At 44.0% G+C, this 27,781-nt stretch overlaps 1 protein-coding gene across 2 annotated transcripts in view; it reads right to left on the reverse strand.

Annotated features, from left to right (window-relative positions):
- The window catches only part of DROSHA (drosha ribonuclease III), a 692,102-nt gene that overhangs the window by 181,545 nt on the left and 482,776 nt on the right, over nucleotides 1–27,781 (reverse strand). For both annotated transcript variants that reach the window (XM_086965123.1, XM_086965122.1), the window contains exons 18-19: nucleotides 18,607–18,745; nucleotides 6,075–6,135 (exon numbers count right to left, since the gene is read on the reverse strand). In XM_086965123.1, the coding sequence (XP_086821249.1) occupies nucleotides 6,075–6,135; nucleotides 18,607–18,745 (200 nt within the window). The remainder of the gene's footprint in view (nucleotides 1–6,074; nucleotides 6,136–18,606; nucleotides 18,746–27,781) is intronic.

The following is a 27,781-nucleotide window of genomic DNA, read 5'->3' on the forward strand; positions in this document are numbered from 1 at the left end:
CTTGTGTATAAACTTTCTCTTGCAATAACAATAAAAAAGTTTTTTTTAAAAAGCATTCAGCAGGCGCTGATCAACTAATTGTGCTGAGGAGGGTTTAGACAAGAGTATAACAGCCACGCCTGAACCAGAGCTTTAGAATCAAATGGATCTCCATAAGCCTCAGGCGTGCCATATTTCACTTGCCAGCTCTTAAATTAGTATGCACTAAAGTGGTCCCAATGTATTGAAATATTTGCACAAACAAGGGAAAAACAAATCAGGAAAGTATTCAACAGTTTCATAGAAATTAAGGCGAAAGAGTAATCGATTTACAACCAGGTATTTAATCACATTGGGGGAAAGTTATTCACATAAATATGAATTCACGGGAAAACAGTATCACAGAGTACAAAATCACATGAATGGTGCCCAGAGGGTAGGGAGTGGGAAGTGTAAGGTAGTCAGTGATGGGGAGGAAGGTTTGGTGGTGGTGACATCTTATCAAAAACAATTCAGGTATAAAATCATTATATACCGGATAGCAAAGTCTAAACATCATATACACATTGCCATATAACACATAAAGAGCCACAGTAGTTTAATCACTGTTGAACGGTTGTTGGCAGGTATTCTAAAGTCGACGTTTCGACCCCTTATCCGTAGGTGTCTTGAACCTTAGTAGTGGGGTCTTCATCAGGACTAGAGTGACGTGAAAGGGACGGGGCACCTGAGGAAAAAGGACTGGGTATCAGTACCGAATTAAGAAGGAAGAATTAAAAAGATGTCCCAGTGAACTGGGCAGAATTAATTAATATTACCATAAGTGCTGCGGCGGGGAGGGGATAACTCTCACAGTCCAAACGTTGAGAGAAAAAGGGGCTCCAAGGCTCTCCAAGGTACAGTACAAATGTACCTTGGAGAGCACAAATGGTAGTTGTGAGGCGCCACCTGTATAAGAAAGGTGACCATTTAGCCAACGTAAATGGCACACAGCAGAAATGAATCTGCATATTCAAAAGGGAGCAAGATGCACCTACTGAATGTGCGACAAGAGAGTGCACTAGGGTATTCTAGGTACAGGGGTCCTTCTCAATTGGACACGTAAATCTTGAGGAATCAATGGAATAGTCGTACAATCTGGAATGAAGCCAGGAAAACGAGCGCAATCAATCTAAGGGGGAGCATCAATAAAAACCAGCTAGAAAAGACCTGTTCAAGCAATACTCCCGGTTGGTATTCAGGAAGTAGCAATAGTTGCGTGTATTTGGCGTGAACAAAATGGCAGGAATACCTAGAAGACAAAGTGAGCAGGCGGGTGCATGAGACACCGTGTTGGGTATCTCTACTAAAATCCAAGTGCCTGCGAGAGTGAAAGCGCTGTTAATTAAACGAGATTCAATCCGTAGGTGGCAATCGAGTGGAAAAGCGGCGTCACTTACAAGAGATCTACTTAAACTGTGACTTGGCTAAATGGTCACCGTTCTTATACAGGTGACGCCTCACTTCTACCTTTTATACTGTACCTTGGAGAGACTTGGAGCCCCTTTTTCTCTCAACGTTTGGACTGCGAGAGTTATCCCCTCCCCGCCGCAGCACTTATGGTAATATTAATGAATTCTGCCCAGTTCACTGGGACATCTTTTTAATTCTTCCTTCTTAATTCGGTACTGATACCCCGTCCTTTTTCCTCAGGTGCCCCCCGTCCCTTTCACGTCACTCTAGTCCTGATAAAGACCCCACTGGTAAGGTTCAAGACACCTACCGATAAGGGGTCGAAACGTCGACGTTAGAATACCTGCCAACAACCGGTAAACATTGATTAAACAACTGACTTTATGTGTTATATGGCAATGTGTATATGATGTTTAGGCTTTGGCTATCCGGTAAATAATTTTATACCTGAATTGTTTGTGATATGAGGTCACCACCACCAAACCTTCCTCCCCATCACCAAACTACCTTACACTTCCCACTCTTTCCCCTCTGGACACCATTCATGTGATTTTTTTACTCCGTGATACTGTTTTCCAGAGAATTCATATTTATATGAATAACCTTCCACCAATGAGATTAAATAACATTGGTTGTAAATCGATTACTCTTTCGCCTTAATTTCTATGAAACTGTTGAATACTTTCCTGATTTGTTTTTTCCCCTTGTTTGTGCAAATATTTCAATACATTGGGACCACTTTAGTGCATACCATTCAGTACCCAGGTCCCAGTGATTCTGTGGTTCACGGTGTCCTTTGCTAGACAGTCGTGATACAATGTTGCTGCAGCCAGGACCTTGCTACATGGAGCTTGGGTTTTTCTTTCTAAGATCTACTGCTGCCTAATGTGTTTGGATGGAGAATGGGAGTAAAGAGATATTCTGAATAGTTGTTTTGTTGATGGAAGTAAACTTTGAACTATTTTCTTGAACATTTATCTGAACTCTTAATACTGGGGTTGATGCATTACGGAGCAGGAGGGTTCCTTACATTGGACTATGCTGAATATGTATATATGAATATCATGCACAATGCATTCAAGTTTAAACAGCTAAAGTAGGGGAGCAACTGGATGTTAACTTTGTTGGTTACTTTGCAGTTTAACACAGGTCAAGCTGAGGCTATCATCTTCCACAAGAGAGTTTGAGGTGGCTATTCAAAACGTAAGGCGAAGTGCTAATATACAAATTTATGAGAGATACTAATTCCTTGTATGTTTAGTTTTCAGGAATTACCAACTTCACATCATAATACAGATAGTTGGCTACACAGATATATTACTAAGGTATATCCAGTCACTGTTACAGGTAGGCTTAGAACCCTTAATGACAAGTTACTAAAAATATCTCTATGTCTTGTACAGATCTACTACATCCTGCAGAACAGCTTGAATAATGAAGTGATGATGCAGAGTGGTGGAGGCCTGTATCTGTTTTCTCTTTTCTCCCATTCCTCTTTCCCAGCTTTTACCACTTCGACCTCATATGACTCTGTATGCTGTCAATGGTGGTGATTGTCAAAGATGGAAAACACATTGTTCCCTTTGGAGCTGCGCACAAGGTTAGTGCATCAGTTTTCAGTTCATAACAATGCCTTATGATTTGCGCTCTTCATTTTAAAAATGAGCTATGCACCACTTGTCTTCGATCAGATTACATTTTTACACATGATGAGAGATAAAAAGCTGAAATGTTGGAAGAACTGTGTGATTAGGTGACAAGTAAAGTGTTTGCACTTAAAGAAAAATGTAAATAGTTCAAACAGGTGGACTATTTGTGATATAATGTTTTGGAGACTGAATGAAACCAAAGTGTTCTCTGGTTCAAGCCACTGGGGTTGCTTAGCATCCCAAGGACAAAAAATAAATAACGTCATTGTTGGGTTGCGTAAGAATGTTAATGTTATACGTGCACGCAATTCTGAATGGATTGATGCACTTTGGTGGTTTTTAAAGACTGGATTAGTGTTCGAGTGGAGAGATGAACAGCAGAAGGCATATTAAAGGCTTCTATTTGAGGCCCTTCAATATTAAGAAACAAAGTGTTACAGCTGTCCATTGAAAATGTTATGGTTTTGGTGCAGGGTTTCCTCAAAAGTTCAGGATAATTAAGCATTGTGTGTATGCCCAAACAGAAATAAGGAACATAATAAAAGAAGAAGAGCTGTTTATCAATATGCAATGCACAGCATTTCAGGCATTATGGTCCACTGTGTCCAATCAATCAAACCAGACTTCCAAAGCGTGGCCAATCACCCGTATGGGTATCCAGGCACTGAGAGTCCTGCTGCAGAGGTATGGCTCAGTTGAACAGCCAAGCCTTGAATCCTTTCCTGAAATCCAACAGATAGGATGAGGTCCGAAGGTGAAGGGGTATGTTGTTCCAGGACTTGGCGGCAAGGTAGGAGAAGGAGTGCCCTCTGCTTTTCCTTCAACCGATGTGATGGGTGGGGTAAAGGAAAAGGGAGAGAAAGCACAGGTGTCTGCCAGGTTGGTGGAAGTTCAGGCAGTGGTTGATGTATGCTGCTCCTTGGTTGTGTAGGGCTTTGTAGACGTGGATCAGCATCTTGAAGTGACATCTCTTCCGAATGGGGAGCCAATGGAGCTTTCGGAGGTGGGTTTGCTTGGGGAAGTCGAGGATGAGTTTGGCCACTGAATTCAGTAAAGTATGTAGTAGTCTACAGGAGGTGCGAGGTGATCCTTGCATAGAGTGTGTTGTCGTAGTCCAGCCAGTTGGTGACAAGGGCTTGGGTGACGGATCGTCTGGTGCCGACGGGGAGAAATTTGAAGATCTTGCAGAGCTTGCGAAGAGTGAGAAAGCAGGTAGAAGAAAGTGTCTTGATCTGGTTTTCCACGGTAAGCTTAGTGTCCAGGATGATGCCAAAGTTGCGAGTACAGTCTGTTGGTGTGGGTGAGGATCCTAGTTCAGAAGGCCACCACTAGTCGTTCTATGGGTATGCATTGTTCCCGAAGATGTTCACTTGAAAAAACAGATCACAATCCGATTGAATGCCGTGTCACTCAGGACACAGTTATAAGCAACTTAGAATTGCACACCAGAGTTTAAAATGGTAGAAGTATAAGTTGTGCTCAGTGTGTGATTTAACTGGTGGGAAAATCTAATGCCACGACTGATTGCTTGCCATGATTAGCAGCTAAGTGGTGTGAGGGTATTGTAGAATCAATGTCATATGTGCAAGATGGTGCTCTTAGGGTCACAAAAAGGGTGATTAAAGAGGGTGCAAGCAAGGATGAGTTGCAATGCAGAATTAGGCAGGAGAAGAGCTTTACATGTAGGAAATGGGCAGTGTGTAAAGGGAGTAATGCTAGCGAGACAGGATAAACTGGTTTCACATAAAGGGGTACGACAACGTCTTACAGAAAGGCCAATCAGACATTGTGGCATGGATTGTTATAGGTTAGTCCGATAAATGTATTAGTGGACAGGAATCAATTAACAAATTGTTGGTGAGGCTGTATGCTGGTTGTTAATATGAGAGTCTTAAAGACAGCAGCTGCCCCCTGATAAATTACTGCGAAGAGTTGAGTGTTTTTCAAGGGGGCAGTGCTGGGTGTATATCAATAGTGATTAATGAAGGTGCAGAGGATGGAAGGTGAAAGTACAGCAATCAGAAAGCTAAATAGGCGGGAGCCTTATAGTGTTAAACTGGAGTAAAAAGTTGTACGACTTAAACTTAGGGTCTATGAATAGAAGTATTGGGACATACAGCTATGCTAAGCTGTGGGATATAAAAACCTGTACATGGACAAAGGGATGGATTTGATTGAAATTTAGATGAGTGTTGGGTTGTTTGTTGGGATTAGTTGGAGCAGGAGGAAATGAGAGAACAGCTGAGTGACAGATGGCTCAGAGTAGTCAGTACTGGAGGACTGGTTACCTGTTTCTCCAGCAAGAAAAGGTAAATGTGTGTGATAGTGCAGTTGATCATTGCAACTGGAGAGATTATGAAATGACTAGGAGAGTTAGGACAAAATAACATTTTTGTTGAGTTAAACAGTGCTGGAAATGCTGCAGGACAGTGACAGGAGCCTTAGATTACTAGGAAATTCGGATGATTCTCTTACGCATGGTTTCTTGATGGACGTGCGATTCCTTAAGTAGAGAGGAGGTGCTGCTTAGGCTTTTATTGCAACTAATTGTATGTGTCAAAGATTGTATCAAGTCTTGTTTACTTCTCTTCAAGAAGGAAAAAAGTAATTTCATGTTCTGCTTGTATGGTGATGACAAGGTCATTGATATTTACTGGGGAGGATTGTCTTTGGGTGACTGTTGCAAAACTTGATCAGAGGACCACGTAGTGTTAGGTATTTTTATTATTTTTATGATTTTTTTCTGTGTATATGCAATAAACGTTTATCTCAAACTCAAGAAATTAGGTATTGTCAGTGATTGATGATCCTGGGGGTGAAAGACAAAATGGCCTTTACCTCACATTTGTAAATGGTATTTAAGCTCCTGCATACTGAGAATCTGTCAGTGATTGAATATGTTTATAAAATTATTGGGATTAAAAATCAAATGAGCAACTTAAGGGCTTCCCAAATAAGCAAAGATATGAGAGGAAGAAATGTTAAATCATTTACTTGGAAGGGGATGGATCTTCTTGTCCCAGTCGTGCCATAATATTGATCAAAGTATTAATACCTGTAAAAGAAAGCATTGTGGCAATAAATACAAGTGCATGCCTGTGGAAATAAATACAAGTGCATGCCTTTTTACACTGAAAAAGTGAAAAAACAAGGTGAATGTGAAAGCATGACATGCGAAAAGTGCAAGGGAATTGGGTCAAGGAACAAACTGTCACAAATACTAAAGAAATTGGAAATGGCAGGTCGGGAGAGAAAGAAGTAAAGGAGTGAAGAAGCAAAAGAAAGAAGGGAATTCACTTGAATAAAAGACAGTCCGCAATTACCAAAAGGTTTTGAGGAAATATAAACTTACCTACATTTTACTGCAATTTTTCAAGGATTCAAAGCATGAATCTAAACCCTTGTAGAGTGCTCTGTAGCATAACATAGTAGGAACATGCATGAATTTTAAATAGGAGACAGTGCCAAATTAGTAGCATATTCACCTTTATGTTAATGTGGAATTGCCAGCCAACAAGGAGTACAGGCACTACTTTCTCCCTAGAGGTAGTGACAGGTCAAATTCTAAAGCATTAATGTGCATATAGCATAAAAAAAGAGCATTATAAGGAAGAGGTAGGATTGTGTGTGTGATCTGTTAAAGGCACTTATAAAGAACATTTGTTTGTACAAGTCAATAACTTGTTGAACATTGGATCGTTCATAGATTCCCATGCTTGAATCAGACCAGTGAGGTTGGAAGAGGTGCACCTTAACTGAACATGTTCCGAAGCACTGGCAGCCTTTCTCTAGATTCCTCTCTTGTCTTCACGTCAGGGCAGTAGAACATTGTGAAGCTAAAGAAGCTTCTCCATGTAGCTGGTCTTATGAAGCCCACAAGAGAACTTCACCAGAAAACACTGTATTAACTAGCCTTTCCAGGTTGACCTCTCCGTGCTGAGAAGCACGCTGTCAAATGAAGAGAGTTGGTTTCACAACTTTCCCTTTCTCCATCATTTAAAGTGACACGTGTGACAGAAGTCCAAATGGGACTTGTATATAGAGAAGGTGTAGGTCGGTGCACCAGTTCTATCTTGGCTCACCAAAGACTTGACCATCAGCATGCCTTACTCTTGGCAAGGCATTTGAAAAGTAACGAAAACAGGGAAAAGCTGTTAGCTAAGAGATCGGTATATGGCATGGACAATGAAATGCAAAACAATCTCTCCTTACACCTCATATTGCCAGTAACTGCTGGGTTGCCCCACTTCACAAACCAGCCTTCAGTTGGCTATCCACCTTCCAATTGTGGCAGAAGTTTGGTTCTACTAAATACATTTGTAAGGTTATTCGCCATTCCTGACAGACACTCTTTTCATTACTGAAATTAAATTGCTGATGGACCAGTGCCAGTAGAGCTGTGCTTCCGCTGTTAATCTGTGATACGCCATGATGTTCTTGTTTTTGGATTTAAAGCATCAAAGGAATGCTATCTATCTTGATTTTTCACTGTGCAGCCTTAAAACACAGAAGGTATGTCTGGAGATCCAATGGAATGGCTCGATTTCCGATTAACAATATGTCTGGGACTTACCTTAGGGAGGAGCCAAGATGGCGACGGGAGCGGACGTGTAGTCCCTCGGCTCCTCGGTCCTTCGTCCCTCGCGACGATATCCTGAACTCTATCCTGCCTCTGTGTGCTAGCGAGAGGACGGCAAGCGAGCGCGGCACTGACTGGTGCTTCCCCCGATGTCCCTGCCTGCCTGGATCCCGAGATATTACTGAGTGCTTGGCGGAGTCCGTCCCTACCCCCGTGACCGAGACCCAGGATGGGATGCAGATATGGCGGCCGCCGGAGCTACGAGGGGTTGCGGATGCAGAGCGAACCTGGCGTTCTGACTGGCGCTTCTGTTTGCTAATGTATGCGCCTACCCTCACCCCGTTAACTGTGTGCAAGCCGGCCGGGAGTCCTCGCGGAGGCCGCTCCTTTTGAGATCTACAGGTGAGGTGCGCGGCGCTACCCCTGTAATGGCGGACATCCGAACACCGTAGCCTCCCCATAAGCCTGCTACCGCTCCGGCTTGATCCACGTGAGCTATATCACTGATCGCCCACTGCTTGAAGATCTGCTCTGGGACGGCGACCTGAGTCCCTGTTGCTATGCGCTATTCCCCCAATGAGGCTGCTAAGACGGCTGGACCGGCTGCGCTGACTACCAGCACCGCTTTGGATACGCACTGGACTGTTCTGTGGGGCCCCGGGCACTATACTGACTTTGGAGCCGTGCCTGAGCTCGTGGAGAAGATGAATCCCCCGGCCGCTCTCACTTACAACTCTATCCTCGGTGCACTATACAACCTGCGGGCGGACATGCGTGAAGGCTTTCTGTCGCTGGGCAAGAGAATTGATGCCGTCACGCCCGGGGTGGATTTTACACCATTGGTCTTATTTCCTCGCCGGGATGCTCTGCCGGTACTGAGCCTAGACCGGGCTACAATGTTACCTCACGAGTGCCCTATACCTTGGCGCCTTGACAGTGCTGGCGCACGCGTTCTAATGCCTGCTTTTTCCATCAGCGTTACACTGTATCCATCTCTTTCGGAACTCGTAAACTCTGCCTTGACTTTACTACCGCTGGGAATAGCGCCGCAGGCGCAGAATCTGGTTGCTTTGATTGCTTACGCTCTGCTGGCCTTTCTTCAGACTTTTCTCACTTCGCTACACCGGTTGGCACCACTTCGGGACTTTTATGGATCTGGTCGGGAATGGACCCATCCATTTTGTCTTGTAACAACAGCTCCCTGCCAGGAGCGGCCATCTTGTTCCTTTGTTCTCCTAGTGGAGGTTGCCCCACGAGGGCTCCGGCGGGGGAGACATGAACGGTCTGGCCAGGGTTAGCGGACTGCACTTGGTAGATTATGCATTCCTGGCTAACGATATCTCGGACTGAAGCGTTCCTATAAAGTGTACAAATGTGTCTCTATATGGTCTATATGACGCTCGTAGCTCACTGCTTTCGCTGATATACGTGTGGGGAAGTGACGGACTGGGTTTGATTGGCGGGTGGGGACTCGGGACGGGCCACCTACTCAGTGCGTCCTGTTGTGATACATGTGGTCTCTCCCTACTTTATTCAGTGCTGTATTGCTATTCCTCTTATTATGTATAGGGTAGTAGATGTGATATGGCTGGGGTGTCCGGGAGACTTAGTACTTTGTGGGCTCCTCCCCTCCTTTTTCTTCTTTCTTGGGAGTTTCCCTTCTGTGGGTCACTTGGGGCGACAGGCACGTTAGTGGGGAGGGAGGGCCGTAGTCTCTTCAACGTGCAGGGTGGGGGGGTGGGGTCTTTATTTTTTCTTTCCCTTTCTCTGTTCCTATGGCCCTTTCTTCTCTTTCTATCTCTTACTTCTTTTTTCCTTCTTGTCTATCTTGGGTCAGATGGGGGGTTGGGTTTGGTTCTTTCCGGGGCGATTTTTGCGCTTTGCGACTATGTCTTATTATATGGTTTATTGTATCTCCGACCAAGATATTGATTTGAATGCATAGCCACTGAATAATTACATCTTTTGCTCTTACTTCCCTCCAATGCGATTGTTTGAGGGCGCTTTTTCTCCCACGAATTCTCCCATGTAATAATGTACTTATTATGTGTCATCGTATCCTTTTATTGCTGCTATACAATGATCCCTCTAATATCCTATTATACCGTGGACAACTTAGAATGTAACTCCTGAGGTGATATACTGACTGGGCGGGCGCTAATTGGGGCGACATGTATTTCTGCGCTTGTGTATCCTTACTGTAATGATTCACGTCAGTATTTTTATAATGATGGTTCATTTCTGGTTATCCCTTTCTGTGGTTCGCCCACCCAGCTACCCGACCTGACCTTAGGGCGATTCGTCAAAATTAGAAAATGAAACCTCTTTATCCTTTTCCTTTGGTCCCTCGCCAGTCCATTGTAGTGTCGTTATTTTTGTCATCTAATTTAGCACGAGGTACCTTGGAAGATTGTATATTGTCATGGCGGCCGGCCCGCAGTGGTTGTAGGCAGACGCTGTGTACTGTGGTTGCGATAAATAAAGGTTTTCAAAAAAAAATTACAAAAAAAAAAAAAAAAAACAATATGTCTGGAGGTCCAATGGAATGGCTCTATTTCCGATAAACAATATTAAGTTGTTTTTTCCTTGGTGGACCAGTAGTGGAGGAAACAGCTCTTGGAAGTGTGTGCTGCAACCATCTTACAAGGCATCTTTAGTAAGAATGTGCTGATCAAGAGGATAATTGAACGTGAAAACTGCAGGGAGATTTCAGGCATCCTCCTACAAGACTAAGATTTTTTGAAAGCAGGAATCTGTGTGACTATCATCCCAATCACTGTCTATTTGCTTCCATTGTTTGTTCCGATTTTCTTGAAACACCCTCATAAGCAGACAGCAGTGTAGGGTGAGAGAATGCATGTGGACATTGATTCTATAAAGAACTGTCTAGGCATTGTAGTTTTTTTCCTGACAGTTCTAGCTTGGGCAATTCATTAGTGGTTGCTTGTTTTGGAAGAGTCTGCTTTGGATTGCTGGATTAAGCACCCAAATGATTCAAATATCTCTAAATTCCTCTACAAAGTCGAGTTTTCCCAATTCAGTGACTTACCCAATTCTTGTCAAAGGTTTTAAGTCAGAACATGGTGGCTCATGCTTTTCCGGGTTCTGTTTTCAGATGTCAGTCATCAAAATGGTGATAGATCTGAGGTATGTTGCAAATGGAGTCAGGTACTCAGTGAAGATCATGGTAGCAAATTCTAAGTCAAAAAGAGCAGTCAGAATAAATATTATTGACTGACTATACTAATCTTGCGTATCTTTGATTCTTTGGATTAGTGAGCACAAAGAAGAATGTGACCTCGAGGTCAGTGAAATCCAGGTATACTAAGAAGATAGAGAAGGTCCGCAGGATTACCATACGCAAGATTTTTTCAAAAGCTACCTTGTTCAGCTGACAAGTTGAGGATGGGCATTTGTTCCTCTGGTCCATAAGCGCACTCCTCTATTTCTCATTTTACAAGCAAAAATAAAATTCTCTGCATTAAGTGCTTCTGTGATTTTGTAAGTGGATTTTGAGATTTGATAAAGTCCAATGTGTGGTTGTAGCAAAAGATATTCATTATCCACATATCTGGAATAATTTTGTTCCAATCCTCCGAAAGATTGAAAGAACAAGTTACTTACCTTTGATAAAGCTCTTTTCGGTGAATACTCGACCTAACTGCAGATCCCTCACATTCTCCATATCACCAGACTTGATTCAGCAATGCCAACAGACCTCTCGCACACCATCAGGTTAAGCAGTGAACCTTTTTGCGGCCTTCTGATGTGGGGATACACAGTCATATAAAAGCGCCACCCCTGTGTGCTGATAACAGTTATTTCTTTTACACATTCTGTGCCTTCAGACATGGAATAACTGCCAACTAAGGAAATAACCAGTGTGCAACATCTAACTTGAGACCTTCTGAATCACAGGAAGGCCACTACACAGACCGTGGAGGTGGGCGAGCAGTGAGGAATCTGTGGTTAGGTACAGTATCTAACATAAAGAGAGTTACCAAAGGAGCTTTTTCTTCTGATGGGTACTTCAAACTACATATTCCTCAACTTTTTAACTCCTATTACTGCAGTACCTATAAAAAGGCAGTGGGCCTGAGGAGTGGTTTTTACACCAGGAAGACATGAAGAACCAAGGGGAAAAAAGGACCATTCTGTGGACCTGAAAATTGATGCAATCATCTTTGGTGATAGTGTGGATGGATGCCAATTTAGCATTCTGACATGTCCAACACCAGAACCCTCCTTGCCGAGACCATAGTGGTGGCTTATGCTCTGGTGGAATGAGGCCATATGCTGTCATTTCTTGCCCCAGGCATAGCTTAACTTGATACAAGGCACAATCCACATTTCCTTACTTTGCACTGACAAATTCAGAAAATACTTGGTTTAGAGCCGCTTCTACCAGTGACTCTCTAGATAGTGAGGGCAAGCAGTCAACAGCTTCTCAGGGAGGCAGTGTGGGGGTGTTTGAGCTCAGCTCTCACACAACAGTCACAATAACCTTACAGTCAAGCCCAGTGCTATGTTTACAAGAAAGTAAATACTTGCCCTAAATACTACACAATTCAATGATCACACCAGCCTGTGTTACTAAGTGGGATCCCTTGAAGGCACTCCACCCCTCTACCTCTACTGCTCCTTCACAGGTGGTCCCCACTATCTCTGGGTTCCTTCCCCTTTGTGAAATCAGAATTGACATGAATTAGGCTCAGGTGCAGTTTGTATGTGCTCAGTTTGCATTTGGCCTCAAACCTCCTGAGGATGGTTTACACTTGATGAGTCCTCTTTCACTGCACTGTACCTGGGGCAGCACTCGTGCATTCCCAGCAGAGGCCGCTGTGACCCAGCAAGTCTGCTAAAATGTTAGAGCCTGGTGCAAGCCCAGTCTAGTAGCACACACCCAGACTTTAGATTGCTGGAAGGTTGACTAAGTGCTCCCAAAGCTTAAAATACTTGATCTAATTTCCCCTGCAAAGTCGATTTTCCGAATTCTGTCACTGCGAGTCCAGCCATGGTTCTATTTGTCTGGTGTGGCGATGGGCCTGCCTGGGATGAAGCCTGTACAGCCCAGGGGCTGGGCAGCAGCAGTTGGGGAGGTTGCAGTCCTTACTGGAACGATGGTAGGAGAAACCTTGGCTGTGTTTATGACAATCGTGCAGCTGCAGCCCACAACATATTTTTAAAGGTAGCTCTGTCTTCATCATCTTTAGTCAGCGTCTGGATCCCCTCTCTTCAGCTACAGCAATGCAGGTATTCAACTTCCACTAACTGGAAGCACAGCCCTCACCCACCCACCATCTTGTGCAAGGCCAGGTCCGGGGTATCAAAGATTGATTTTACTGCCCTCTATTACACTAGCTCACACTCAGCATGCATATGTTACACTCACTACACATGCTTGACACACAAAGTATATTGGCACAAGGGGTGGGGCATACCAATAAAAGCAGAATTTAACATAAGTGGGCCAGTAGGTCTCAACCCCATTGACACAGATAAAACAAGTATGGTCTCATTATTCATTTCACTTAACCATGGTATGTTGTTCCTCACCATACTCTATGTGCTACACCCAAGATAGGAACACAAGTCCACTATCAGCAATGATGGTCTGCCAGGTGTGCCCATCCAGGTCACCGGACAAGTCCAAGACCTCATGTAGTCAGGGACAGATGTAGGGTTCCGCGCACATGCTTAGATTAGCGTGACACCTTGGCCAAGGTGAAGGTCCGGCCATATTTACACCTTTCCGTCCCAACATAGCAGATGCTCCTCAACTTAATTTAGAAACTACGGGCACATTTAGGATCCAGACGATGTAGCCTTTCCCCCCCCTTAGAGAGATGCGGTTAAGAGAAAAACGGTTGCATGATGGATTGTGCCAAAAGGAAGGACATCGTTGGAATAAACTAATAAAGTGGATATTGTGGCTGCACAAGCACCTGCTTCTCACTGATGTGGAGCACAAAATAAATCACCATAAGTAAGACTTTTTGTTTTTTTAAGTGTCAATAAAATCCAGGAACAACTCAGCTTGCACTCATAAGGAGTGCATATCAAAAAAGTAAGAACCAAATTAAGTTCTCACAGTGACTTAATAAAAAGCGCAGGCAGAAACATACGTTAAGGGCTTTAAAAAAACAGAATGTCAAACAAAATAACCTGTGCCACAGATTCCACAGAAGCAGATGCATTAGCCCAATTCCCTCCTACTGTTGTGAAGCCGGAATGAATTACTATCCTAAGATCAACACCAGTAAAGGGGAAAAGAGAATGGAAGAGAAAAATAGGTGCACTTCATTGTTTTCCCTCATACTACTCTTCAGAGAATATTTTCCTAAAACTTCTTATAGATAGGTTTTCTACTGCACCTAAATAAAAACATTAAAAACAACAAGCTTCACTACTGTCTAAATTCTTTCAACAGTTCAATCATTAATTTACTCATTCAACCAGTTATACTTCTAACCTGAAACCCTTTTTTGGCTAGCTCCTCTCTGTTATTGAAAAAATGTTTTCTCAAAACTTGTTGTTCCTTAAATGAAAAACTCTATGCATAAAGATAAATAGTCCTTTTTTTTACTTCAAGACTAGTGCTCGTTTGCATGATTGCCGACTCATACAATTGAAAGAACCATAACATAAGTTTCTAGAAGAAACAACAGTTATACGCTTCTTCCTTACTGTGATACAGTACTTCTCAATGAATCATTTCTGCTTACTAATTCTTACTGTTCTCCATTTGTCAGTGCAGTATTCTCAAACTGCTCCTCAGGTTGCATTGCTGCATTAAACTCCTGAGAAAAAATTGTTCAGACTGACTGGGACACTAATCCAGAAAATGGGTAATGTCTGTAGAGTGCACACCCGAAGTTCAAGGGCGGAGCTAAAAAATCTGGAATATCTCTTCTGAGGGAGTGCCCTCGAGAAACGCTAAACTTCTCAGAAATCACAAAGTTGAAGTGTAAGGTATCAGTAGTGATCATTTGCGTTGTATCGATCAGAGCCAGGCCGAAAATAAAGGCCTAGAGGGTTATATCTGATCATTGCTGGTAGTTGCCATTCCAAACCTTCTCATTGGCTGTGGATGCCATCATTTCCAGCGTGTACACAGGACAAATCGGGGCCACTTTTTGAGTTCAGGTGGGTATTTAAGTAGGCTGGCTACCATGTTCCTAACACATCACAACAGGTGATTTGAATAAGGAGTTTTGGTCAAGCAAAGTAAGAAAGGCCAAAAGAAACCCTTAACTGTGCCCACAGAAAAGCCTTGACAGTCCAGAGATAAATTGACCAAAGGATATCAGACAATCTGGCTTGAAGAGAATAAACCTATTGGCCCAGACACCAGACCTCAAATTTAGTCCAGCACAGACAGCACTGGAGAGGCAGAGAGCAGCCAGGACTACATTTACATCTGATGTTAGATCAAAACCACTCAACTGGTTCTGTCCAATCTTCACGCATGGATGTAGAGATTGCGGAGGTTCAAAGGAAGGACACGGTCCTGCTGCTGGGACAGTAATTCTCCTGAACTGGTCAACCAAGGTAGGCTCAGGTTAGGAAGGTTGGAGTGCCATATTCGCCAAGTCCAATTGGCGCGGCCAGAATAAGCTGTGCTCAATACATCAGGGCCTTCCTCAGAACCTTTGGGATGAGCAGCAGCAACGGAAATGTATAAACGAGGCAGAGTCCCACTGAAGACAGAATGCACCTCCTTGGGAACATCGAAGCGGACCCTCCAAGATGCAAAAGGATATTTTATATTCATGGAGAAATAGAACATATCTAGCATTGGCACACACCACAGGGTAAAGAAGCTTTGTGCTACCTCAAGATGCAACTCATGTTTGGCATGATGATGCCTGTTGACTGTGTCTGCCCTGCTGTTGAGAAAGTCAACCAGGTGATTGACCATCAGAGAAATCCCATGACAAACTAGCCTGAGCCTCACAGCCTCCACACAGAAAGAATGAGACCTCACACTATCCTTGTTGCTTTACCACATGGCAGTTGTATGGTCCACCAGGACCTGGACAGCCCTGCCAGTGATGGAAGACAGAAGGGCCCAGAGGGCCAGCTGGATGGCACACAGTTTCAAAAGGCTGATATAATGCAATAGCTCCAGCTGAGGTAAGGCCAAAGTGTAGGAAGGTGAATTTGCAATGCTGCATTAGGACCATAAACTGGGTAACACCTGTGGGACTACAGCATCCACACATAACATTATGCAAATCTAAGGACTATGTCCAGCCACCAGGATCAAAGAATCAGCATTTTCAATATGTCCTTTCCGAGGATGATGTGGTCTGAAGATTAATCCTCAACCCCTCATCCTTCTTGTGAGCCAGGGAGTAATAGAAGTAGCAATCTATGCCCCTCTGCACCTACAATACCACCTCAGTTGCACCATCAGCAAGCAGAGACAGAACTTTCCTGATCAGGATATCAACAACTGGAGGAATGTGGAGGGAGGACACAAAAGCAGAGCGTAAATTTAACAACCTGAAGTACCAAACAGCAAGTAGTAACCAGCAGGGCAGACAAAATCTGATTATGCAACCCTGCCCAAAATCACCAAGGGGATGATGTTTCTAAAGCATTCAGCAGCAGCCGCAGGAGGGGAAGTAGAAGCTTGCTGGTGGACCTTCGAGCTGAAGCTGGCTTTCGCTCATAATTCAAAACCAGTCTGGAATCTGAACCTGGTGGCAGGTAATGAAACAAGAAAGCTGGGCTTGCTGCAGAGTTGTTGAGGTATAGCCCACCACTGAACCTAGGTGAGGTAAGATTAGGGTCAGATGCACCAGAGAAGGACTCAGGCAAGATCGCAAATGGAGCCCTAACAGATCTACTAGGCCCAAAAGCACCACACAGTGACCTAGGATACCTTAAATAGGTGCAGCATGTGCAATCTAAATGCATACATTTGCTTTTGAGTCATTAATGTGGGAGAGGTGTCGAGACGCGTTCAGGAAGTACTCAGTTGGACAACTGTCCTCTCCCCAAAATACCCTACTCCACATACACGAGGAACTAGAAGCTAAATGTTACTTAAGGGCTTATATGTGGGGCAGGTGATGGTACAGAGTGGCATCACTTGTTTTGGAGAAATAGTGATCCCTTCATGCCCTCCACAGCAGGGCTGGCTTAGGAGTGTAAATACATGCCTCTAATTTGAAATGCACAGTTTTGAGGCAAGGGGTTTCACCCTTGACACCACAGGATATTAGAGCAATGGCGGGTACACTTTCAACCAATACTAAAATGTATACTGTCAGTTTCCAGAATGACAATCTACATCTTAATTTATTGACCTGCCTTAAGATGATTAATGACAATACGATCTGCAAATTTGTTTCAGTTTGGAAAACCCTAATACAATTTTCTGTTTAAAAATCTATTCAAGGAATGGTGAAATTCTATGCCACATTTGGTCAATGCAGTTCCAATGGTCAGGGAGTTTGTTTACCAGTAATAGCTGCTATAGAGTTAATCCTCGGTTTGAACGTATTCAGATATCTTCCATCCTAGTTTTAGGGTGGCATACATGGAGTTGCATGGTTCCTTAACTGACTTGGTGCCGCTAATCCTTTAACAGATTGAGGCAATCTCTAGAATTTGGGACATTATATAGGTGGTGGACTGTTTAGTTGCCCTTTAGGAAAGGTTCATCCCTATTCATCCTAGTTCCCCTATTTTTCTGATCTTTTCCTTACAATCCCTTCCAACATGTCCTCATTCGATGAGGTGTCTCATTTTCTCATTAAGGGAAGAGGCATGTGGTGGGGGTTTTCCAGAATGTCTATGGAAGCTGAAGGAGGTAGCAGACGTTCTTTAAGTACAGTGGGGTACTGCACTCTTATCTCAATGTGGATATGGAATCTTTGCAAAAAAGTAATTACTCATTGGTTGGATTGAGAAACAAAAGCCTGGTGACGCGAGCTGTAGGTGGATCTCGATGTTATACCCAGCATTGATAGTATCGAGGGTTTGCTGTAGGGTCGTTGAATACATGAATTCTCTTCACTCTGCATTTTCCTTTCTGAGGTCCTTTAGATCAATCCTTATATCCTATTGTATGGAATGGAAGTGGCTCTGGTCTAGTCTCTAAGTAGAGTGAGTTTTTTTTCCTCAAGGCCCTCATTCTTCCTTTTCTCTTTAAAATGTAATTAAAAGGAGGGCCACTAATGAACTTCAATAGCTCAACTGTAACCAGGTGCGATAACTGACACGCAGGCAACATTACAGGGTGCTACAAGTGTAGTTGGTAATGCTTTTGGGATTAGGGCAGGCATTGAAAGCAAAGATTGTTCTCGCACTCAGTAGGCTGACACCGCGTGCATCACCAAGGAGATGGCAGATGTGCAACACCTCTATGAGTATGTTTCTTAGCGAGGAGGAGCTTGTTGACGGCACTGGCAAGTTTGTTGATCAAGAAGCTTTGTGGTTACCATGACCCCCTTTACCCTACACCATGCTCTCCTCTTTTTTCCCCCATTTTGTGTTGTCTTAATACCTTCCATCCAGATTTTCAATTTTTTTTTAATGAATTTTGAATATAGACAGAATCTCCCCCATGCAAGATGTGCAATAAATATCTGACGGATGGCGGCATCCAGGGGGGCCAGGAAGTATTTTTGCCTCATTCTACGAACCTTGGACATTAACAATATGTCCTACTAGATAGGCACGGATGTAGTACAATAAAGGAAAGAGTAAGGAGTTGGAAGACCAAGGAGGAAGGGGCTGTGTGTAAGCGATGGACAGCTGATGAAGGAAACAATAATGACAAAGCGAACAATAGCGTGACCATACGTAAGTAAAGCAACATTAGTCTTCACAAAAACCCATATGCCAAATTATTCAAATCGATGAGGTGCCTGATTATAGATCAGTAATACATAAGTAGGTTTATTTTAAGTAGCTCAACAATTGTGAACATACCCCTCTTTCTTGTGTGCAAGTAATGCACCTTCCTATCCCCATACTTTGGTTGTCGAATTCCACAATTCGATAGGGAGTTCCTTGCGTGGTCAGGGTTCATGCCAAAATTCAAGTGATGGCTTGGATGAGTCATTGCAAGCTGAAATACAAAGAATGACGAAACAAAGTGTAGGCAGTCTATCAGTACTTCTTCACTCTGGGTTACCATTTGCTTCATACGCGCACATTCCTGCTGCAGGTGTGTTAGTGACATTGTGCATCAACCCCCTATCCATGCCCTGAGTGCGCCGTTCCTGCCGACAAGAGGTAATATAAAGGCTGCTCTATGTTGCACCTTTTTTGTTTTGTTTGAAAACCAGCATACAATATTAGATTTAAATTGAGTCTAATCCACTTCCTCCAGAGGGCAACCACTAAGAATCCACGACATTCTTGTGATGTAGAGTGTGACCAGGAGTCAGTCGAAGGGTCTTGAATATATGCCCCCTTTAGTACTCTTATTCGTTAAGTTCACATACCGAGCTAAAGAAGCTACAAGCAACATGCCTTTAACATCGAACTTGGGAGACCATGAGGTTGCATGCACTGACTTTAAAAATTGCAAATCGATGCACTTGAAAAATTAAAGGCCTATGGTAACAAATACAGTGGGATTTCACAAATGAGGTTTCACATAAAAAAAAGCTAAATGTGGTCCCTTAAGATATGATACGAAATCATTAAGTAATGACACCATATTTATTCTGAAATTAAGAATCAAGAAATAGAATGGAAGGCTGGAGGGTATGCTGTAATTAGTACACGATACATCCAGCAGCAGGATCAAAGAAAAGAGGTCACTGTTTTGCTCATACTAATCAAAAACATAACTACACCTTAAATATCATGCATTTATTAACAGAAAATATTGCAAATAGACAACATATTACTGACATAATGGGTTGAGCAACATAAAAAGGAGTAATTTAAATGTGCTACGGTACTAATATAAAGAACTTGCTAACATGGGCCACAAACTCCCCATATATAACACACTATCCTCCCCATTGAATTCAACGCTCTTTATGAATATAGAGATGGCGAGTATGGGCTCAAACTAAGATTCAAATGGATCACAGAGTGACCAAAGAATGGGTTATGCCTATAAAAGCAATTGCTATATTGCAATCTGGCACTTCCAAACATGGGCCAGAATAACTTCGCATTCGTTCATGTGTTTCTCCCTCTCTTTCTCTCACACCATCCCTTCTGATGAAAGAAACTCTCTATAGTCATTGGTTTACCAAACCCAGGATTATGAGAAGACCAGTAAGCCTCCAGAAACTCCAATCTTAAAAAATACGGCCTCAGGCAGCATAATTCTCTCTCCAATTGCATGAGACATCCAATATGTATCATACTGCAGAAGCTCAGTCCTTAGAAGGCAGAGCTATCCCTTAGTCACGTTCCAGGATCCCAGAGTGATGATGATACTGTTTGTGGGTTGTAATGCACTCTGTAGTTATGCAGAAGGACACAAGCTGAAATGTTGCACAACCTGGCCCTATCTGATGAGGTTCGGCAAAGCTGAAAGATGGCTCGGGTTAATTGCCTTGCCATGCAGAGGGACCTAGTACAGCAGTTTAGGGTTTCCACATTGGTTAAAGTTGCGAGTTATTACCGGATCTTGAAAATTATTCTATTCTAATGCTTTTTAGTTTCTCTAATCTTTTCTCTCTGGCTACAGCCAGGTTTACTCAGTACTAGCCTAGTCCCGTACCCCGTACCAGCCCCTCATTCTCATATAAACCAGCTATGACTGCTGGCCCATTGGCATTTATTAAACATTTTGATGTAGCACTTTCCTACCATGAGGAATCAGAGTATATATTACCATTAATCAATGATTGGTTGAAGACAATCAAGTACCATCGAAAAAAACCTAAAATATTAAAGAAATCCAACAAAATGTAGATCATTAAACGTCAGAGATTCAGCTGCTCTTAGAGAGCAAAAGAAGTGACTTAGTGAATCAGTGAAGGTGATAACAAGGAGGGACAGAGGTGGACTGCAGGGAGAGAGTGGTTTAGAAGACTTCTAACTGAGGGTTTGTCAGGTGCTGCACAATTGCTTACACCACACCCATTAGTTTGTGGTAATCCATTTAAGGATAGTAAATAGGTTATAAGCCTGAAAACAAGAACAATGCATGCGACTCCACAAAGTGATAAGAGGTTGTCAACCACGAGAGAGGTATCAAGCTACACTGATGGACAGAAACAAAAGATAAACTGCACAAAATGGGAAGCCAATGGGAGTGCTAATCCCCCTGCAATAAACGGGGAGGGAGTAGTAGGACTAATAAGACTCGGTTAAAAGAAAGATGTCCGGACCAACTGAGAAGTAGGGTGACAATTTCTGAAGAAAGGAAAAAGTGAACTGCCCAGCCTACTAAAATAAAAACTATGACTTACAGAAGGAATTAAGTAATTTGTCAACCACCAAACAAGGGAAGGTGTTGAAACAGATTGCATTGTGATGGAAGAGTGTCAGCTCTCGCAGGTCTAAAAAAGATAGTGAATCCTGTAGACAGAGGAAAGGAAAACCTTAGCCCACCAAAGAAGAGAATGGTGGTTGTCAGCTTAGGCAAGGGTGGCGCTGTGGGGTCTGAAAGTATAGGAGAGAGTAAGATTCAAAACTACTGCAGTGGAATGAAGGGATGCGTTGGTCTGACATATGAGACAATTAAAGAGTCAGACCACTGAAGAAGCAAAGTTGGGTATTTGGACCTGCAACAGGACGACAGAAGGAGACTGTTTGCGCCACAAGTGGAGGGAAGGGAATGTGTTGCTACTTGTAGCAGACAATGTCCTGTGATACTGCAAATGGGATGCCCCAATTTCATGATTGGAAAGAAGGCTAAGTGGCAGCTATTTAAAGTGTTCATGTCCCAGTAAGGGGGTTAAAGGACAGTATTATACACAAGCAAAATAGGGAGTGCAACTGATAAATCAGCATCATCCTTCTGCAAGGTGAAAACATTATGACTGTTACATCACAAAGAGAGGGAAAGGTGGGTAGGTAACTTTACATGAGGCTTGACTAGAAGTTGGATCTTGGTACTTGCAGAAGGATAGTGTGAACATAAATTGATACAGGAAGCGAGAAAGAGGGGGGAGGCCACTCTTGCAGGAAGAGAAGGAAAGATTTCAGGTCCTGAGAAGGTCCTTTGGTGCCATGAAGTAGATGATCCAGCCGCACAATGAGGAGAAAAAGAGCATTAATACTGACTTAGGAGACAAATAGGGTTTCAACACCGTCAGGGTAGAATAAAGGGATGAATCGGCCACTGTACATAGAGAAGAGGATTGTTAGACCTTGGATCCTTGGTTTGGTTTTCCTTAACCTTTTGCCTCTGATCACCAGTTTTGACTTTTGCTGGTTTTAGGACTCTGAGAACTTTACCAAGGCTAACCAATGCTGAAGTGCATGTTCCATTTAGCTCCAATGTGATAACAATTGGATTATACCGGATTGCCATGTATGATTTACCTAGAAGTACCTAGTGCAGTGCACTACACGTGACCAGGGCTTATAGGACAAGTTACTTACCTTTGGTAACCCCATATCTGGTAGAGGCAATATCTAGCTGCAGATTCCTTACCTTTGAATTCCCCAGGCGTCAGACTGGATTCAGGTGATTTTTCTCTGAGCAATACTCCAGTTCACTGGTAGGTGGCATCGGTCAGCTCCTTGTGATGTCGGGGGCGTCCGTGCCAGAAGTGACATCTGCTTCACCTGTATAGGCACCAGCTCACGTCGCTGATGCTTGTTACTTTTCACGACTTAGCATGCCAGAAACACAGAGTCATGAAGAGTACTGACATTGGGGTGTTGAAAAATTAGGGCAGTGAAAGGGAACCACCTTGGCCCTAGAAACTTGTCCGCAATGCAGGGAGGATGGGTGGGTCAGTAAGGAATCTGAAGCTAGAAATGGTCTCTACAAGATAAGGTGTTACCTAAGGTAAGTAACTTGTCCATCTGAAAGAGCCTTCTAGCTGCAGATTCCTTACTTTGGAATAGATACCCAAGAAATACCATTCCTGGAGGAGGGCTGCGGACATGTTTTAGACTAGAAGGTCCTGCAGGACTGTCCAGGCAGTAATGCTTGGTAAACGTGTGCAGTGATGCCCATGTTGCTGCCTGACAGATTTCCAGGACTGAGCCTCCATGTGCTAATGCAATGGTAGTAGCTTTAGGTCTGGTGGAATGAGCTGTCAAGCCTTCAGAAGGCTGCTTCTTTGCCGAAGCATAGCAGATCTTGCTGCAGAGAATGACCTATTGTGAGATGGTCTTTTTCTGCACTGCATGACTTTCTTCGCTCCAACATACCCCACAAAGAGTTGGACATCCACCTGGAACTCTTTCATGCGGTCAAGGTAGAACAGCAAAGTCTTTTTGGGTCTAGATCATGGAGCCGCACCTCTTCTTTAGAGCGATGTAGAGAAGCGTAGAAAGAGAGCAAGGTGACATATTGTCCCACATGGAAATGTGTTACCACTTTCGGGAGGAAAGAGGCTCTTGAGCGAAGCACCACTTTGTCTGGGGATATTGTCAACAAGTCAGACAGCACCTCTGCAAGGATGGCTGCCAGCTAAAGTTATCGGGCTGCTGGCGGCTGCAAATCTCGCAGACGCTGCCATACTTAATATTGGCACCAAAGAATCTTACGAGCAATTTTACAGCGCGCAGGCTTCTCTCCTAGAAAACAAGCACTGGAATAGTTAAGATATTTTCAAGTGCGAATAAGAGCGCAAGGCCACGTGAGGGATTACAGTCTACAGCTGCAGAGAAATTTAGCTGAACAGTACGGACTTCAAGGGACTACCGCCCTCTGTAAAAAATAAAAAAAACAGTGATCGGTTCATGACTTACTAGACATTCATAAAGCGCACCGAGACTGCTCTTGAATGTGCATAGTGACCGCCGCAGAGACTTGGATCAAGGGCATAAAGCGGCCCCCCTGATATTAATGCAAGCATTTTGGTGGAGGGGGCTCTTTCAGTCCAAGGCGTATGAGTATATGTGCAATATGCGACTCTCAGCGGAACTTTGTCACATTAGTAGGAAGGCCCTATCATTTCACGCTACGTCATTGGCTGTGTATCTATTTAAAAGTAACATGGAGTGGATGTTCATTTGAAAGTGCCAGTGCAATCTCATGAGCGTTCTGAAAAACAAAGGCCGCTTTAGGGTCACGACAACAGAGAATAGAGGTCTTTAAGAAACACCGACTCGTGTCTATTTTTCCTGTTACTATGTGCATTTAGTTTACAAACTTTTTTTTTTCTCACAGGGGGTGTCTGGCAACACCCCTCCACAAGGATGAGGCCCCGTGCATGCATGAATCCTGTTGCATCTCCAACAGTGTTTCTACTGTTGCTTCCATGCGCCATCTTGTGGTCAAAGAAGGCATAACGAGAGAGCATTTGGTACCAAAAAAAATGTAAAGCAAATGGATAACAAGCTCTCACCATTGGGCAAAGGAGACGCGATGCGCGTTCCCATCGCCTGTCTGGGCGCGCATATGGTTTGTCTCCCTTCGCAAACCAAAGCGACGACAATAGAGTCTCACCAAGCGAAGCAGCGCATGCGCTGCGTTCGCTAGCGAGACCTAAAAAGGAAGCCTGGACAATAGAGCCTGCAGCTTGTTCACTCTCCTGGCAGATGTTAGTGCCACTAAAAAGGCAGTTTTTATTGTGAACAGCCGGTTTGGACCAGCAGCTTTAGGAAAGCAGACATCAACCCTTTCAGGGTGCCCAGAGCAGAGCCCTCCGGGGCAAGGGTCAAAATAAAAAGTAAAACATCGGAAAGGGAAGCAGAAAGAGGGTATAAAGACCTCTCTGTAGAATTTAATACAAATTTCTGCCACCGGCAGGCGAGTACTGTCTTAGTGGAGGAATGCCTGGCTGCCAGAATAACATTTCAAACTTTGGAAGGTTGAAAGCTATCAACTGCCGCCACTCAATCTCCACGCAAGTAGGCGTACAGTTGACCTGTTCGGGTGGAGAAACCTCCTTCGCTGCTGCGACAGAAGATCCTCATGAAGGGGCAGCCTCAGAATCACTTATCAAAATCCAGGATAGAGGGTGAAACATCGGTATGATCGACTGAATATCCTGGACTCGCTGCTCAGGAGGATAGGCCCGAAACTGCACTGTGTCCAGAATAGCTCAGATGACAGGAAATGTCTAAGAGGGAGTCAGGTGGGACTTCAGTACTTTTATATTGAACTCCAGCGAATGCAAGAGGTCCGCCGTAATCTGGAGATGAGAGACAACTGCCTGGGGCAAGCCTGCCTTGAACATTCAGTCAACGAGATAGGGGAAGACTGGCACCTCTGATCTCCACAGATGAGTTGGGACCACAGTCATCACAAAGGTAAACACCAGAGGGGCGCTGGTAAGGACAAAAGGGAGGACGGTGAACTGAAAGCGCTCGTGACTCACTTTGAATCGCAGGTAAAGCCTGTGGGCAGGCAGGACAGGGAAGAGAAAATATGTGTCCTGCAAGTCCAATGTTACAATCCAGTCTCCTGGGTCCATGGCAGACAAGACCTGAGCCAATGTGAGCATCTTAAATTTCTCCTTTTTTCTGAAGTAGTTGAGGGCCTGTAGGTCTTGGATAGGACAAAGGCTCTTTACTTTTTTTGGACCAGAAAGTAGCAGGAATAGCAACCGCAGCCCCCTTCTGGCGCCAGAACCCTCTCTATGGCTTCCTTGACTAAGAGAGCCTTTACTTCCTCCTGGAGCAAAAGTAGATGATCCTCTTTCAGCCGGTTGAAGCATGGAGGCATGGAGGGTCTCAAAGGGGACGGAGTAGTCCCATTCAGATAATGTGGCGAACTGACCTGTCTGTAGTGATGTTTTGCCAGTGGTGGAGGTGATGGAGGATCCGGTCACCTACTGGATGCCCATATATATGGAGGTGAGGTCTGGGGATTTATGAAAACAAACATATTTCAATCTGCCGAAAATCTTTATCTTAGGCGATTGTTTAAAGTTCCCCGGAGTACCCCTGCTTTTATTGTTCACGCGGAGTTGGGCTCAAATGTATTGCCGATATGGTGGCCGTGAAACCCCTCCTGTGCTGGGTAAATATGTGGACAGGTTTCAACAGGCAAGTTGTACAGGATTGTCTCTCGTTGGACCATGCACTGAACATTCCTATTTATCAAATACATAAAAGATGCCTTCACTAAGTTAGGTAGATCAGACCTGTTTTTTCACCCAAATAAGGCGTGCTCACGGGACAAAGCGTCCATTAAGGCCCTGTTTTTTAAATATGTCTTAGCACTTAGGGAGCAAAAGGAATTGATGAAACTCTCTATTAGAGACTATGTTTTAGTGACATCAACACAAGGCATGGAACCATACCTATCTTTTATATCTAGTGCCCATTATAATTTTTTAATCACATGGTTTCAGATTGAACCTTCTCGATCACCTACTAGCAGTACCTTCACGGTATATGGCCAAGGACAATCAAAGAGGGCCCTGTGGCTGCGACAGTAAGTCTCCTCAGGATACCCTACAGTTTGTTCTCTTGTGTCCATATTACTTGCACCCAAGGAGAAGATTTCTGAAGGGGCTTCTCAGGGAAGGCAGGTTTAAGCAGGACCATGTGGCTCTGCTGTTTTTAAAACTGTATCCAGACATTGCCACTCTTTCTGTGTTTCGAATTTCCTAAGAACTGCATTAAATAGAAGACTCACCAGGGGCACCTGAAAGAGGATGATTCTCTTTCAAGGCTGTTTTATAGCTTTCTGAGCACTGTTATTCTCATGTGTTTCCTTTTCTTTTTTAAATCATTGTGTGGTAACATTACTTTATGATCTTGCTTAATAATGATGTGTTGCTGAAATTGTATCTTTTATGGACATATTTTATATGCTGAATAAAGATTATTATATATATACTGGATGCCCATGTTCTTGAACAGCAAGACTAGGAGGGTTTGGAGGCTGAAGCTGGTGGTTGCTTGACCGGACCTCTGGGTACCCGACCCCCAGGGTCAAAACAAACAGACGCTTCGTCCGCGCAGGGGTTGATGAAATTGCACGGCTCTGTGGCTGAGATAGGTCTGGCAAGGTTGAAAGCCCCATCGGTAGCCACACAAGGAGCGAAAGGCTGATTGGGGACGGGAGGCACCTAAAAAGCTCATGGACTTGGCCGTAGCCTGTTGCAGCACTTGGCCCAACAGTTTCTCTCAGAGAGTGGGAATAACATCCCAATAAGCATGTGGTGGTCACCAACTGCAATGCAAGGCTGTCAAAAGAAAACATTTTCTTGCCTCAACTGTCCAGCCTCTTGCATTCTCTGTTAGGGAGGGGGCGGCAGGGAACACACCAAGGGAGGTAGAAGCTTGAACTACCAAGCTCTCTGGGGTGGGGTGGGCAGTGAGGAAGTTTTGTTGCCCAAAGCAGGGCTGTGGGCAATCGTCCTGTTCACAGGAGCCCCTGTGCTTGGATTGGACCATGTACGCAGAAGTACGTTCATGGCCGCTTCATTAAAAGGGAGCAAGTGTTACGAAGAACAAGCTCCCGGCTGTAGAACCTCTATCAAGATGTTAGTCTTGACCGCCTCTTAAGGCAGTTGGAGGTCAAGGACCTCAGCTGCCCTATGTACCACCATGCGTAAGATTCTCCCTCCTCCGTAGCCACGGTGGCTGGGAAAAAAGCATGCCAGTATCAGAAGAGGCATTTACTCTGCTGGCTTCACCAAATTTCTAATACCCGTCCATATCCTATTCATAAGGCTGCTCTTCCAAAGTGTCCATTGACCACTCACATTCTTCTCTCATTCCTATCCCTCCAGAATAAGGATAAAGAAACAACCAAGGACCTATTGGTCATGTGGGCACCAGAACCGGCATCGGTCGATGTGGCTCCAACTCTGTGGTGTCGAGAATCAGATCAGGGTTGGCACTCCTGGTAGGCACCGGGAACATCAACATCAGTAACAACATTCGGGGAAGGTCGCAGTGGTACGACCGGCGCCGGTACGGATCCATCTCCAGATCTGGGGGCGGGGGGAGGGGGACTGCTTGCACGGAACCCGATGGGCCCTACCCAGTGGAGAACAACTTCCTAATTTGAGCGGGGTCGCTCTGGTTCCCAGAAAAGCAGGGATGCTAA

This window comes from Lissotriton vulgaris, chromosome 4_1 (genome assembly GCF_964263255.1).
Source record: "Lissotriton vulgaris chromosome 4_1, aLisVul1.2, whole genome shotgun sequence".
Lineage (NCBI taxonomy): Eukaryota > Metazoa > Chordata > Amphibia > Caudata > Salamandridae > Lissotriton > Lissotriton vulgaris.